Here is a 14280-nt window from a genome sequence, read left to right on the forward strand (position 1 = left end):
CTGAGGCTGCCAGGGAAATAGTCAAACAACACTCAGTTTCCTTGGCAACGACCCCCACCCAGGACTTGTGTGTGGTTGCCATGGCAACCACACGACCTGATCAGTGGTCGCAGGGACGGCAAAAGCTTTGCAGTCGACTAAAAAGTTTGACCAGCAACTTTTGTCCTTTTACTTCGAATATTTCTACTCCACTTTTTTATTTGGAATGAGTTCCTCGCAGGAGGAGGACGGCACACTTTCACCTACACTAGACCTTGTCATTCAGGTTGGTAAATTTGATTTATTTCTATTGATTATTTTATTATTTAATCGTTGAAATTCTCAGAAAAAATATTTGTATATTTTTGACAGATTTTAATTATCTACTGTTACGTAAAAGATTGCACATGTAAACCGCATGATGTTGGCGCTGTCCGTAATTTAGCGTAGGAGTATTTGATTTAAAACAATATTTAAATTACTCGATTAAACAACCACATCAATTAAATATTAACTTTCGAACTAAATAATTTGTTTTAAAAGTTTATTAGACGGCAGCGGAAATATATTCCGCTGACTTCCGGTTTCGGCCTCCGTCTTTGATCCGTTTCGAGAATCATCGAAAATCAAATTTTAAGTCAGTTTTTTATCTATTTTAAACAATAGCCGCTTGTTTTACAATTTTGTATAGTTGTTTAATTCTAATGTTTCGTTTTCAACGCTAATAATTAACAATTTGATGTTTATCATTTACTTTGCTGTCTTTGGCGCAACCTTGATACAGATCGCAAGACACCTGAAGAATATTTAAAAAAATATTGGTGAGCTGTTGCTAAGTAATTAATTCCTTTACAAATAAGAAAAGTTACATTTTGAGTACTAGTTTTACTATTACTGTAATTACATAACAGGTTTGTAAATCTATTTTTATAAAACTCAAGAGCACGTGGTTAGCTGCTAAGCTAGTTTATCAAAAATTAACATACGTATATAATAAAACAGAAAATAATTGAAATTGTCATTCTGACTGATCTTAAAATATCAGATTAATTAGTAGTATTCCATTGAGCCAACCTAGACAAGGCAACTAGCATATATGAGACAAAATGTCTAAAATCCTTATTATTACTTATCAATGACTTGCAGAAGTTGGAGGAGTCTCTGCTTGACTCTGAGAGCCATGAAGCAGACTCTGGAGTTGCACCGGCTCCGGTGTCAGCACGCATCCGCCACATCATCACCCGGAACCTGGTGGCCGAGTCGCCTGACGGTTGGAAAAACAAATAATCCAATAAGCGCTTTGTGTAAAAAAAAAAAAGTGAATATTTGTGCGATTTGCTTTTCTGTTGGTAGGTCAGGCAACCAAAATGGAGGAGAACCCCAAGAATGAGGGTTCTTTGACTCAGACGATCTGCAAGGAGCAAGTCCAACCATGCAGCCTCACTGAAAAGGTAAGAAAAAGATGGAAAATGTTTCACTTCAATCTGAAAGTGGAGGAATTAAGTTATCGCAATCATTTGTAACTGTCAATAAAGAGGGTTCATGAAGGCACCCCTTGTGATGTCTACACTGCAGAGGACCGCCGTCATGATGAAGAATTTTTTATTTTTTTTCACCTGCCACACAAAGTTGCCATTTGTGACAACACTGCGCTCAGTCTGTCTGCTCGGACCGGACCGTAAAAGCCGGTTCATTAGTTTGACACTTATGTTTACCTCAGGGGATACATATAGGTCCCAATTAGCAACCAGACGTCTTTGCTAGGTTGATTTTGACGCACACATTACACTTTGTATGGCTAAATATTGATCAAATAGTGAGGCCGCAAGAAGGTCAAAGCTGGGCCCCTTGGATAAAAACCACTCCACAGTCTCCGCTTTTCTGCAGTGGCCCTCAGTCTCCTTTTGGATAAAACAAACTGTTCGCAGCTTTCCCAGCAAGCGCTCTCAGCGTGATTCCAGCGTTGACATCCGCCCCAGCTGTGTTTAGGAATCTTCCAGATAGCACGCTTCATTAATTCTCTTTATTAAGCCCCTCGGCTCGAAGAGAAAAAATGGCGGCAGCTGCGCTAAAACTTTGCACGCCGGGCCGCCAGATGTGGCGGATGCGGCCCGAGAGCTTCGATCAGCTGCTCGCAAGAAGCGTCACGAAAACCCAACCTCGGCCATCCTCGGTTTGGCGCCAACACCAAAGGCTTCACGGGGGCCTCCGGAGCCAGCCTCCGCTTGCTCGCTGGCAACAGCTTCAAAGCGTTTCCTTCAAGTCAGGAGACAAAAGCGAGGAGGGGCACAAATCATACATATCAAGAAATAAGATAATTCAAAGCATGTTTCTGAAGGCAACGATGACGGTGGAAATGCGCGCATACGCCCAGGGTGTGGTATCAAAAGCAACCATGGCAACCGTTTCGAATCCTGAAATGACATCAAGGCTTGCGCGCTACATAAATAGTACGTGCGTAACGTCGACACACTCCAACAGCTTATTACCCGTCGTGCCGTGTATCATTCTGAATCAAAGTCAAATCCAAGCTTGCCAGAATGTTTCAACTTTTCAACCTGGCCACGTCAACTGCCCTGACACTATTTATACTATTTCTAACCATATAAAACCCAATTCCACTAACTCAAACCCTAATGAACATGGAGCATCTTAAAACACTTTGTAGCTCATCCAAACTTAAAAGAATTCTCTCTGCATCCAGCTGGATCGAATGCTGAGCATGCCGTCGCCAGCAGAGTCGGACCGGGACGGCGCGTCGCCGTGGCAACAGGCCGTCCAGGAGCGAGAGTACAAACGGAGGCTGCTGCTCTTCCAGGAGGCCCAGCAGAAGCAGGCCCAGCTGGTCCAGAGGCTGCAGACCAAGGTGAGCTAAGTAGTGATGGAGCCGCTCGTAACATTAATTCCATAAGGTCAGTGTACAAAAAGGCCTTTTGTCCTCAGCCATAAAACAGGTTGAATAATAAAAATGAAGGATGGGAAATGAATACTGAAAAGAGTTTTTGTTCAGTCCACTCCTCAATCTGGTCCTGTTTTTTTTCTACAAGGTCCTCCAGTACAAAAGCAGGTGTGGCCAGCTGGAAGGACAAGTCTTGGAGAAGACCTCTGATTTGGAGAAGATGCGACTGTTGGTGTGTACCAATATGTTTGTCTTGTGGACACACAAAACCAACCCCTGTTTGTACGGGTGGGTAGTTGCAGGCCCACAAAGACTCGGCCCAACGTCAAGTGCAAGATCTCAGCATCAGCATCCGGAGCAAGGTTGCCCAGCTGGAAGAGGAACAGAGAAGGTGGGCAGAGCTACGAGTAACTTTCCATTCCTTATTCCAAACACGACACTGTCATTATTGCTTTGTAAGTGTGGATTGCACTCATGCTACATTTGAAGCTGCTGGGAGATTTGGAAATGTCCCACTTGTAGCTCACAACGCTCGTGTGAATTTTCAAGCAAAACAAACACTCCAAATCTTACCGAGGTCCTCAGCCGTGTTTTTTTGTTAGCGGTCGCCTGGAGGTCTTTGACGTCACACCCTGTCATCTCCAAATTGGATATTTCCGAAATCCCAGTTGCATCGAATGCGGCGTAAATCCATCACAAACATCATTAGGTAATACAAAGCAGATAGCATTGGCGCATGGAACAGGACGCGCGTGTGTGACTCGAGCTAAGCTAACGCAGATGTGCTAAGTTGGTGTTGCCGTGTTTCCAGATGCGGCAGCCTGAGCCAAGTCAACTGTGTACTTCGAGAACAGCTGGAGGAGGCCGACGCCCTCAACCAGGGCCTGGTCGAGAGCCTGCAGAAGGCCCGTCAGGACGGGGAGCTGTGCGATACGCGCCTGCGCCACCAGCAAGAGGTGAGCAACTTATTATTTTTATAGTATTTTGAATACTGCCCTTGCAGAAAACAGTAGAAATTAAAAAATAGAACAATTGTTGCATTCTTCGAATAGGAGACACGTAGCACCATCTGGTGGCAAAATGTGGAACTCAAAACTTGTGTACAAACTCCAAAATGTCCCCAGGATCACTCAAGGGTTAACTTTAGTTAGGTCAATCATAGCCAACGTTCACTCTCGTATGATTTCTTTCGTTGTTTTTTCCTGTGAAAACATTCCAAGTGGCGAGGGGCGGGAGTAAGAGGCCCGCTTTGTTGCCGTAAATGTCCGACGTGTGTTTATTCAGGGAAATCCAATGACTTGTGTGTGTGCCAGCACACTTCCAGGACAGCGTCTGTTTGGAATCACAATAACATGAGAGGTGCCATCTCTCGCTAACCTCTCTCCCACTTGCTGCACACACACACACACACATATACGCTCACCCCTTGGCAGGCGTCGTCTTGCCGCCTGAGTCGGGAGCAGGCTCGCGTCAGAAGCTTGTGGCGCCAGGCCGCTTCCCTGAGGAACTCCTTCACGCAACTCAGGACCTTTGCTGACAGGTGAGTGTGCAGTCAACAAAAAGCACACGGAAAATTGTTTTTACTATTTATTTTGTTGTCATCCGGTAATTCACATGACTTCACAAGGAGCAGTACATAAAACAAATATTTTAAGACTATTTTTAAACCCCCCGAATTAATAAAAATAAATAAAAATGGAACCTCCAAGAACAGTTTTCCCCCCAAAATGAAGGTTGACTTCGCAGAAAAACTTTTTTTAATTAGAAAGAAAAATTGGTGGATGCCAAACTGCTAGTATGTGGGGGTCCACTGCAATAGGACGCTGTCCGACATGCGAGGAGAGTGCGTCGCCGTCGGCCAGCAGCTCCGCGTGGCCTGTCGTCATCTGGAGGCCACGCAGGAGAGCTCCCCCGGTGGCACGGAGGTGTCGGCGCTGGAGCGGCAGCTAAAGGACAAACTCCGAGAGGCCATGCAGCTTCAGGGGCGCTGGGATGCCGAGAAAGTGGAACTCAAATCCAGGTACCGAACGCAAAGGAGACCAAAGCCAAACAAGATATCCTATTTATTTTGTTATTCTGATGTCTAATTCAGGATCATGGAGCTGACAGATGCATTGACGCACCTCCGCAGCCAAAACAGCGAGAAGGACGCCAGCCTGGACAGGATGGTGAGATCAAATTTGCTGGTCTCAAAGCTTTGATGGTTGAGCAGCTGCCGTCTGGAAAATGTCAGGCTTAAGTTTACAGTTTGTTTGACCTGCATGGTCTCCCGCTTAGGAGACGAGCAGAAGCGAGGACAAAGGAGAACTGGAAGTCCTCCAGGCCGAGAATCAAACCCTTCAGAAAGTACTCCATGAGGTCCACCAGGTCAGAAGAAAAAGTGTTCAATGTGTACAAATAGTCTAACAATGTCCACATGGGTCCCCAGCTAGTGTCCAGAGAGGTTGATGGTGGAGGTCTTCTTGATTTTTCTCCACGGAAGATCGCAACCCTGAAGGCTGTGCAGGCTGCCCTCGACAAGCACAAGCAACAAACTCAAGTCTGCTTCCCTTTTTCTGGTGCCCTCTATCGCAAATAGTTCTCTTGAAATGATACCCAATCTTCCAGGACCTCCGTGTTCGCCTGGAGGCCTCTCTGAACGAGGCGAACTCGCTGCGTACTCGACTGCAGCAGAGCCACTCGGCCAGGACGGAGCTGGAGGTGAGGATCCAGGAAGTCGCAAAGGAAAGTCAAGAGGTCCAAAAGGCTTTGGAGGAAACTGTGCAGGAGAAGGATAGATACCGTTCCTCGCTGGACGATGTCTCCAGGTATCAGTCATCACGACAAAGATAAGGAGTCACATGGACTATAAGGACTGAGAACATAGAAGAACTAAAAAAAAAAAAAAAAACAGATCGGATCAAACCAACGTTTTTATTCTGTAAACCCGTCGTCTTTGTGTACCCAGAGAGAAGTGCCATGTGGAGCAGCTCTTAGCAGAAACCCGAAAGGAGTGCAACACCCAGCGGGGCGAGTTGGAGGCCCTGCGACGGCAGCGGAGAGATGTTGAGCTGCAGTTGGGACGGCTACGTTCCAACGTCCAGAGAAGGTGCGACGCACACACACAGATCATTACATACCTAATAGGCCTTTATTTGCAGGATGGGTTTGAAATTAAATAGACGTTTTTCGGGGGATCCGAGAGGGATCCAGCTCAGTTCCTCTGGATGGCGGCCTTTGGCGCTCCATCTTTCAAAGGCCAGATGGATTATTGCTCGGGGGTGCTGTTTCCCCCCTTGTTGTGCAATGACGCAACGGCGTGAGAAAATGTGCTTACGTTCCAGCGAGCAGAGCCTGGAGGAGCTGGAGGGGAAGCACTCGGACGTCCGACGGGAGTTGGTGGCGGCGAGGGAGGCGTTGAGCCAGTCTGGCTTGGAGAAGGAGGTTCTGGAGGAGGACAAGGCTAGCCTGGCTCTGGCTCTCAGCAAGGTTGGACCACCGCCACCTGGTCCGTATCTTTTTTTCTGACCGCCGTGACGCATCGTTACACAGGCGGAGTGTCGCGGCGTGGAGCAGGAAGCGCTGTTGGCCAAGCTGCGGCACCAGGAAGCCGGATTGAAGGACTCCTTGGCCAAGATGGCGGCTCTGAGTGAGGGCCTGGCCAAGGACAAGGTGGAGCTCAACCGATTGCTCCTGCAGGTTAGCAGTCATCTCAACGAAGAGAGTGCTTTTCAGGACCCTTCATTTTTGTCACCTATTGCGTCACTCCGTTTCAGGCGGAAGCTGAGAAGGCGGAGCTCGGCGACCGCCATCGGGAGGCGGAAGCTGAGCGGGCGTTGGCTCGGGAGGAGGTGGCCCAGCTACAACGGGAGACGACAGACACTCTGATGGAGAAGGAAGCCCTGGAGAGCTCGCAGCGCCACCTATGGGACCTGCGGCGCAAGACGGAAGAGGACCTGGAGCGACTGCAGAAGGAAAACGCTCGCAACCTGCAGCAGCGGTCGCAGGTAAGGGCTGAAGATCGGAAAAGATGCTGGAAATCTTTGGTTTGGAGCGGCCATTTTAGGATTACGCCACAATTTGAAAAATTCAGCCTCGAGTTAGACAGGTGATAAAATGAATGTCATATTTTTGTCAAGAATCTAAGCTACCGCAGATATGAAGGCCAGTATATAACTTTTAGTATCATTACTGTCTCCTTAAAACTGATATTTTCTTCGGCCTAAAGTGCTATTAATAGTTTTTTATGTGTCAGCGGGGAGAAAGAATAATGCACAAATGCGAGGAAGATAAATGGAGGTTCAGAGTGCTTTTTTTAACTTGAGAGCCTCGTAAATTTGCGCCGCCAAAGTCTTCTCATTCTTTGCTCTCTGAAGAATGACAAGAATCCTTTCCTGCTTTATTATGGCTTGAGCAGGACCTCCGCGTTTGAGCTCAGGTAGTTTTTAACAAACCAAACAAATGGACAAATTCCGTCCAAACACTTTGAGATAAGCGAGCTGTGAAAATAAATGCGAAAAAGCTTGGGTGTCATCCAGGCTGAGCCGGGAGACGTGCTGCGCTAATATTTAGTTTGACTTCAATTTAGCCTGGATGGAAATCAAATTACGCTGATTATTGCTTTTTTAAACCTTCCGCCGCGCTGGAAAAAAATATAAACACGAGAGGGTGCTGAGGTACGCGTTATGAACTCAGCCATTGCGGCACTTTTTCCCCCTCTGTTTTTTCTCATGGATTTATTCATGTATCCCAACCTAAAGGTTCTTGGACGTATGAGTTTTTTTTTGGGGTCCTGGATCTACATTTCACCATCTCTACGTCAATTAGGCCGAAAGTCAGCAAGTACTTTGTTATATGTGTTGTAGGTGAGCAGACAGGTGCAGAGCACATCGGAGGAGCTTTGCGAGAGCAGGAGGCAGCTGGACGAGCAGGAGAAGGTTCTGGAGAAAGTTACCGCAGACAGAGACGGTCTGGCCAAAGACAAGGCCGCCCTGGAGGTCCGACTCTGCTCGGCCGAGCGCAAAAGCTGCGACCTTGCCCGGGAGCTGCTGGCACTCAGGTATGAAGGCAACAATAAATATTGAGTTGAGTTAGAACGTGGCTTCTGACCACACTTGAACTTGCAGAGCTGAGAAGCAGTCCTCGGAGACCAGCGTGTTCCAGAGCCAGGAGCTGGCCTCGTCCCTGGAGGTCGAGCGTAGCCGCGTGGAGGCCGAGAATTGCAGATTGCTGTCGGCTAATGAAGCCTTGACACGTGTGTAGATCCCCCCCCCCAACATTTTTCTCATTTTGTCCTTATCCGTGAGAATGTATCTGATTACCACCACGTTCACATGCAGGTGATGTTGCCCGAGTGCGTTTGGATGCGGAGCGTGAGCTTGCTCAGGTCGCGCAGGAGCGCAGCGACCTAGAAGAGAAGCTGGTCCAAGCGGAGCGGAAGACCCTGCAGAGCCTGAAGAACAGCGACGAGCTTCACCGAGAGCAGCTGGAAGATGCAAGCAGACAGCAGGTTTGACCTTGATGAAACTGATGCTGCGGTAGGATGAAGATGAGCCGTCACAGATGCTCATCTACCGTACAGGAGCAGAAGCTTACAGAGTTGATGAGGCAGCTGGAGCAGCTGCGCTCACTCAACCAACAACTGGCAGAGCGCAGTCGGGACGAGGTGCAAAAAGCCAAGGAGGAGATGCTCAGAGTCCAGCAGGACTGCAAGAGGAGCATTATGAAGGCCCACAACGAGAATCAGCAGGTAAGCAGAACCAAAGAGAGTTTCGTCGGAGGGCTCGTCCGGGATTTGAACCCGGGACCTCTCGCACCCAAAGCGAGAATCATACCCCTAGACCAACGAGCCACATGAGGTCATTGAGGTCCTGCCGTACCCAAAGCCAAATTGTGTGTCTATGGTCAGGCTTTGTCCCAGAAAGACACGGAGAAGACATCCCTGGTGGAGGAACTTGCTATCCTCCAACAAGATCTAAAATCGGTAACCAGTCATCTGGAGCTTACGCGGAAGGAAGCGTTCTTTGCACAGGAGCAGGACAAGGTCACCATCACCAACCTTCCATCCCTCCATTTGAGAAGCTTTTCCTCCATTTAACGTGTACACCTTTTCTTCCAGAATGAAATCTCCGTCCTGCGGCGCGAGACACTTCAGCTGCGTGCCGACTTGGAGGCGTGGCTTCATTCGCACGAGGCCGCCGAGCAGAGTGGACGCGAGAAGCTGCGTGAGCTGAGCCAACAGCAGCAGGCAGCCCAGCAGCAGGTCAGGAAATTCTCTTGATCTGTCTGGATGCGCAGCATTCAGTAAAGACCTCTTTATTATATATTCTACCATTGTTTTTTCTTGACAAAAATGTTCCCGTACCCGTGATTTTTTTATTTTTTTTTTCTACATCGAATCATAGTTCAAAAGAAAATAGTTCTTCCTTCTTTTACGTGTGACAGAGCATGAGAAGCTGGACGGTATCAGAGGGTTGGTGGGATCGCGGGTCCCTGGTACCGTATTATGAAATCAAAGTTTGCGTTAACCCCTTGTGTAAATAAGCCAGCAGTGAAGGGGGGGGCCGGCCGGGTGTTTATTTTCTCCCCCTTGTAACAGCAAAAGGCTGGCTCCAGCGGGACCCTCAACCCCACTCCCACCTCTCCCCCCTTCTCTCGCACATATAACACTACACTGCCCCATCTCATCCTGTAGAAGAGGGGGGGTGGAGAAAAAAAATTAGAAGCTGAGAGCGCCGATGAACGGACCCTCACACCCTCGGCCCTCGAGGGCGTGTGATACATTTCTGCCGGTTGGACGAACCTCTTCAGGGCAGGACCTTCATCACACACGAGACGTTTGTGGGCTCGGGGAGACTTTTCTGTTTAATGGCGAGGCGTCCAACATGGCTGCCAAGCTCCGCCCACGAGCAATGACAAAAACGCCAACAAGTTCTCAGTCAAATGTCCGATTTTATGTTTTTTTTTTTCAGACCGGCTTTTTTAGGCGTACTGCTACTAATGATTTATATTAATGTCGCTAAGTGACTTTGGGGGAGCTGCATTTTTCCAATGTCCCTCATAAAGGCTAATTGGTGGGATCAGCTTGTTATTCCTCAGATGCGTTTATGAAAGAATCATCCTGTGTGGCCTCCTCATCCTCCCCCACACGTCCCGAAGTTCAGGGGGGTGCGCTGCTGTTTATCACGCAGCTCTGCGGATTCTTGACACTGTGAGCTCAGCGAGGAGACGCAAGCTGGCCGTGTGCCCAAATGGCTCTTAGCCCCGGCCCTGATAAGCCCCCATCCTCCCTCGAGGAAAATATAAATATAAAAAAATATATACTAATATAGGTCATGTGCTCACTCTGCTCTGTTTACATGAGCTCATTCACCCATTTGGACTTGAACTCAACTTCTTGTGACTTTTGTTTTTTTATCGCCAGTCTCATCTTTTTCCTCTAGTAGCTGCTTCAACATTTTTGGACTTCTTCCACTAAATTAAGCAATAAACAGTGGAAGGTAATTTTCTCCCGTAGGGACGAATGAAAATTGAATCCAGTTTTTCTCCTCTAAATTTATTATCGGTTCTGACAATATTTAGAAATGAAGACGAAAGAGTTTGATATGCTGAGTCGGGTTTAATTGTGAGAAACAATGTTGTCTACTTGATGCGTTTATAATGTTCTCCATCCATCACGCATAAGGTGGAGGCTCTTCAAGCTCAGCTGCAGCACACCGAGGAGCAACTGGCCGAAGCCCGACAGTCCCTCCAGGAGAGCTCTCAGGGTTGGGAGAAGCAGCGCAAGGAGGCCCTCAACCTGCGGCGATTACTGGAGGACGAAACCAGTGAGAAGGAAGCAATTCACACCTCCAACCAGGAGCTCAGAGCTTCCATCAAGCGGGCGGAGAGCGACAACAGCAGGTAAAGTTTTAAAGAAGGGCTCGTCCGGGATTTGAACCCGGGACCTCTCGCACCCGAAGCGAGAATCATACCCCTAGACCAACGAGCCACACTATAATTTCACTGACGACCATTCTTTTGGTCACATGTTCCCTTGGCCATCAGCTTGAGGCGAGCGTTGGAGGGGTGTGAGCAGCAGTTGTCCGTCTTGGAAGAGCGCAGCGCCGCCGTGCAGCAGGAGGCGTCCACCTTGAGGAGCAGCATGCGAGAGATCGAGAAGTCACGGCTGCAGGCGCGCCGACGGAATCAGGAGCTGCGCAGACAGGTTGGAAAATTAGATATGAAGTGAAATATACCAGAAGTTAGTCGAAGAAAATAAATCACGTTGGTCTCAGCTGAAGGTCCTGGAAGGTGAGAAGCAGCGTCAGGAGCAAGAGCTGAAGCAGCTGCAGGCGCAACTGTGTCAGGAGGAGCAGCAGCGGGAGGAGGCGCGACGCCAGGCGTTCGGTCTCAAGCAGAAAGTGTTGGAGTCCGAGGCAGCCAGAGATGCAGCCACCAATCAGGTCATGCTCACCTTTGACCTTTGACCCAGGGTGGATGAGATGTCTTAAATGTTAAACACAAGTCAACTTTGCATCTCTCTTCTACTTGAGCAGGCGTCATCCCTGCAGAGACGCGTATTGGAACTGGAGGAGGCGGAGCGTCAGGCCTCGGAGCTCCTGCAGGTCCAGCAAGCCCGGCAGCGGCTGGCCGACCAGAAGCGTCGCGACCAGGCCGCCCGGCTGCAGCGAAGCCTGGAGGACGCCGCCCTCCAAACCGGAGAGGCGAGCGCCCGGCTGGACGGCGCCGAGGCCGCCGCCCTGGATCTGGAGCGTCGCTTGGCGGTGAGCGAGAGCCGGCGGCGCGAGCTTGAGCGCAAAGTGTCGGCGGTGGGCTCGGCGCTGCGCCGTCTCCGCCTGACATCTCCCAGGAGGAGGCTTCCTCTTCAAGGTTTGTCTTGTTGCTTGTTAGTTTACATGCGGCTGTCAAGAGGTTTACACAGGCTCGCCGCAGGCTCGGCGGGAGACGGCTTGACCAGCATCTCCACTTCCTGTGCTGATGATGAGGAACTGGACTTGGACTTCATCCAGGACAGCCTGCAGGACTTCCAGAGGGAACTCAGGGACACACAGAGAGAAAGAGTATGTCTGTAAAACCTGACACAGGGACTTATTATTTAGAGAGACATTATTATTGTAAGCCTCTGACACTTTATAAAGTTGAGTCAAGGCACCACTGGCCTTACACAAGGTCTCTTTGTTGTATTTAGGATGAGTCCAAGGCTCAGCTGGTCATGCTCAGCGAGCAGGTGTCAACACTCCAGGACAAATCAGCCGGCGAGGTGACCAAACTGCACAAGTCCCTGAAGCAGTTCAAAGACGGTAAGGGGAGGTGAAGGACGCACAAGAGCGACAAAATTCAACTATTATTATTTGCAGAACATCGGGAGATGCAGGAGCGACTGCGTGAATCGCAGACCTCGTTTTTCCTTCACCGGGAAGCCGAGAGAGACAAGGCGGGCCTGGAGGAGGAGGAGGTGACTCAGCTGCGGTCCGCTCTGCTCACTCTCCAAGTTGAGTCCAATTCACTCAAGGTGTGTGACTTCCTAACCAGATGTTTGACAAAAATGCCATTAAATAATACCAAGTGCCAACTACTACTGAGTTACTTGATCTTGTGGTACCAGTTGCCCATCCCTGCTCTCGACTGACACTTTGATTATTCTGCCCAAGGATAAGCTGGATGGCTCCCAGGCTAACGCACACGCGGAACACGAGAGACTAAACGAGGCCTTGGAGGAGGCCCGAAGGAGCAATGTCCGGCTGGAACTCGCTCAAGGTTCCCTGGAGGCCGAGCTGCAGTGTGCCCGCCAAAGAGCATCTGAGTTGGAGGCGGAGACGACGGCGTTACGGGAGAGGCTGACCAAGGCGTCGAAGAAACTCGTCGAGAGCGAGGCGGCGCTGAGAGCCGGCGAGGAGCGTCAGAGCGCGGCTGATCGGCGACAGGGACAGCTGGGCGAGCAGGTGATCGCCGAGCTGAACAAGCAGCGCAGCAGCCAGGGGGCGCTGCAGGAGAACCTGAAGCAGCTGCACAGAGCTCTGACTGACAGCGAGACGGAACGACAACTCCTGCAGGTCTTCCGTTGTTTGTCTCTTCCATATAATGATTCATTTGTCACATTCTTGCGCATAGACTCGGGTCCGCTTGACGCTCACCCGACCGGTGTGAGCTTTGATCCCAACATCTCGCCATGTGAAATCACAGGACCGTCTCAACGAAAGCCGAGACGCCCTGGCGGAGAGCAAGAAGCTGAACCGCTCTCTGATGGAACGCAGTCAGACACTTAAAAGGGAACAAGAGGACTTGGAGCAGAGGAACCGTGAGCTGGACAAACAAAAGATCAGCCTGCAGCAGGTTAGCGCACCAGACACTTTATTAGGTACGATGGTACTTCACGTTGCATATCCGAGTGAGCTTTCACTCCTCGCAGAGTCTGAAGGTGCAACAGGGGGCGCAGCAGGCGACGCGGGAGAAGGCTGAGCAGCTGGAGAGCAAGGCGACAAATCTGGAAAGCAAGGTGACGAACCTACAGGCGGCGCTGCAGCAGCTACGGCGGGAAAAAGCCGACATGGAGAAAGCCATGGCGCGGCTGGGAAAAGACAAAGGTGCTCTCAGGAAGTCGTTGGAGAAGGTGAGATAAGACAAAATCCAACAGCAGCACTGCATTATTAGTTTCCTCCTCACGTGTGTGTTGATGTGCGGTTAGGCAGAGACAAACAGGCGGAGGACGGAGGAGGGGATCACCAGGGAGACGCAAGAGGCGCTCGTCTGCCTCGAACGACAGCTGGTGGAGAGGCAGGACCAGGTGACTGCCCTGAAGGTCAGCACCTCTTTGGAAGTTGTGCGTATGATGTGGTATGCTTCGGATCACCAATTTTGTATCGTAGTCGCAGATAGGTCAGCTGGAGCAGGCTCAGGCACAGCGCCTCCTGGAGGTGACGGCGCGCCACCACCAGGAGATGGAAACGGCCACAGAGCGGTCGCGCCAGGCCCAGCTGCAGGCTCAGCAGGCGCTGGAGAGCCGTGAGAAGGCCCATCGCCAGAGGGTCAGGTGTCTGGAGGATCAGGTACGTGTGACTGCAGAGTTAGGAAAAGCCTACTAGAACATCTCAACTCGATTTGGTGGGCGTTGACGGTTTTGAAGTCCTCAATCAGCGAAGATACATCTGGTGCACAGGTGTCCACGCTCAAGGAGCAGCTGGACGAGGAGACACGAAGGCGACAGGCCTGCGTCCACAAGATGCTGCGGCCGGGCGTGCACTCAAGTATGTAGCCACCGTCACACGCGTGACAACAACAACCACGACGGGGCGTTTGTTTACGACGGAGCGGACGGGACGAACTGTTCGACTCCTCTGGGTGACAAATATTATCGCTTGCAGGCTATCAATATTATCACTCACAAAAAAGATTGGGAGGATTAGTTTCAAAAGGTATATTGA

General features: G+C 49.9%; 1 protein-coding gene and 2 non-coding genes across 8 annotated transcripts; 1 reads left to right on the top strand and 2 right to left on the bottom strand.

Annotated features, from left to right (window-relative positions):
- The first annotated feature begins 59 nt into the window (after window positions 1-59).
- On the top strand, window positions 60-14233 carry crocc2 (ciliary rootlet coiled-coil, rootletin family member 2). Of its 6 annotated transcripts, none has more exons than XM_037250410.1 (36): window positions 60-265; window positions 1126-1249; window positions 1333-1430; window positions 2684-2845; window positions 3027-3110; window positions 3175-3269; window positions 3690-3834; window positions 4312-4418; window positions 4698-4898; window positions 4971-5046; window positions 5156-5245; window positions 5307-5417; window positions 5486-5685; window positions 5826-5966; window positions 6202-6346; window positions 6410-6556; window positions 6634-6864; window positions 7723-7916; window positions 7984-8111; window positions 8197-8366; window positions 8439-8606; window positions 8766-8900; window positions 8976-9119; window positions 10542-10759; window positions 10904-11063; window positions 11134-11301; window positions 11395-11728; window positions 11792-11919; window positions 12048-12159; window positions 12217-12371; window positions 12511-12912; window positions 13043-13192; window positions 13269-13469; window positions 13545-13658; window positions 13726-13905; window positions 14016-14233. In XM_037250410.1, exons 1-36 carry the CDS (start codon window positions 206-208, stop codon window positions 14109-14111), a joined length of 5574 nt encoding a protein of 1857 aa, XP_037106305.1. In that variant the 5' UTR covers window positions 60-205; the 3' UTR covers window positions 14112-14233. The 6 variants fall into 6 exon arrangements, with proteins under 6 accessions (XP_037106305.1, XP_037106307.1, XP_037106306.1 ...); XM_037250412.1 differs by having other exon boundaries at window positions 13732-13905; XM_037250411.1 differs by having other exon boundaries at window positions 8445-8606.
- Window positions 8637-8708, bottom strand: trnap-ugg. Its single transcript has one exon. It is a non-coding gene; the product is annotated as a tRNA-Pro (tRNA).
- Window positions 10776-10847, bottom strand: trnap-cgg. The gene has a single exon. It is a non-coding gene; the product is annotated as a tRNA-Pro (tRNA).
- Window positions 14234-14280: the final 47 nt, after the last annotated feature.

This window comes from Syngnathus acus, chromosome 4 (assembly GCF_901709675.1).
Source record: "Syngnathus acus chromosome 4, fSynAcu1.2, whole genome shotgun sequence".
NCBI lineage: Eukaryota > Metazoa > Chordata > Actinopteri > Syngnathiformes > Syngnathidae > Syngnathus > Syngnathus acus.

What these genes read in the sequence shown, in the direction of transcription:
- crocc2 (XM_037250410.1), top strand. Translation starts at nt 206, where the DNA reads ATGAGTTCCTCGCAGGAGGAGGACGGCACACTTTCACCTACACTAGAC. An exon ending in ATCAGGAGCTGCGCAGACAG is followed by an intron (nt 11,064 to 11,133) that starts GTTGGAAAATTA and finishes CGTTGGTCTCAG; the next exon opens with CTGAAGGTCCTGGAAGGTGA. An exon ending in GAGGAGGCTTCCTCTTCAAG is followed by an intron (nt 11,729 to 11,791) that starts GTTTGTCTTGTT and finishes GGCTCGCCGCAG; the next exon opens with GCTCGGCGGGAGACGGCTTG.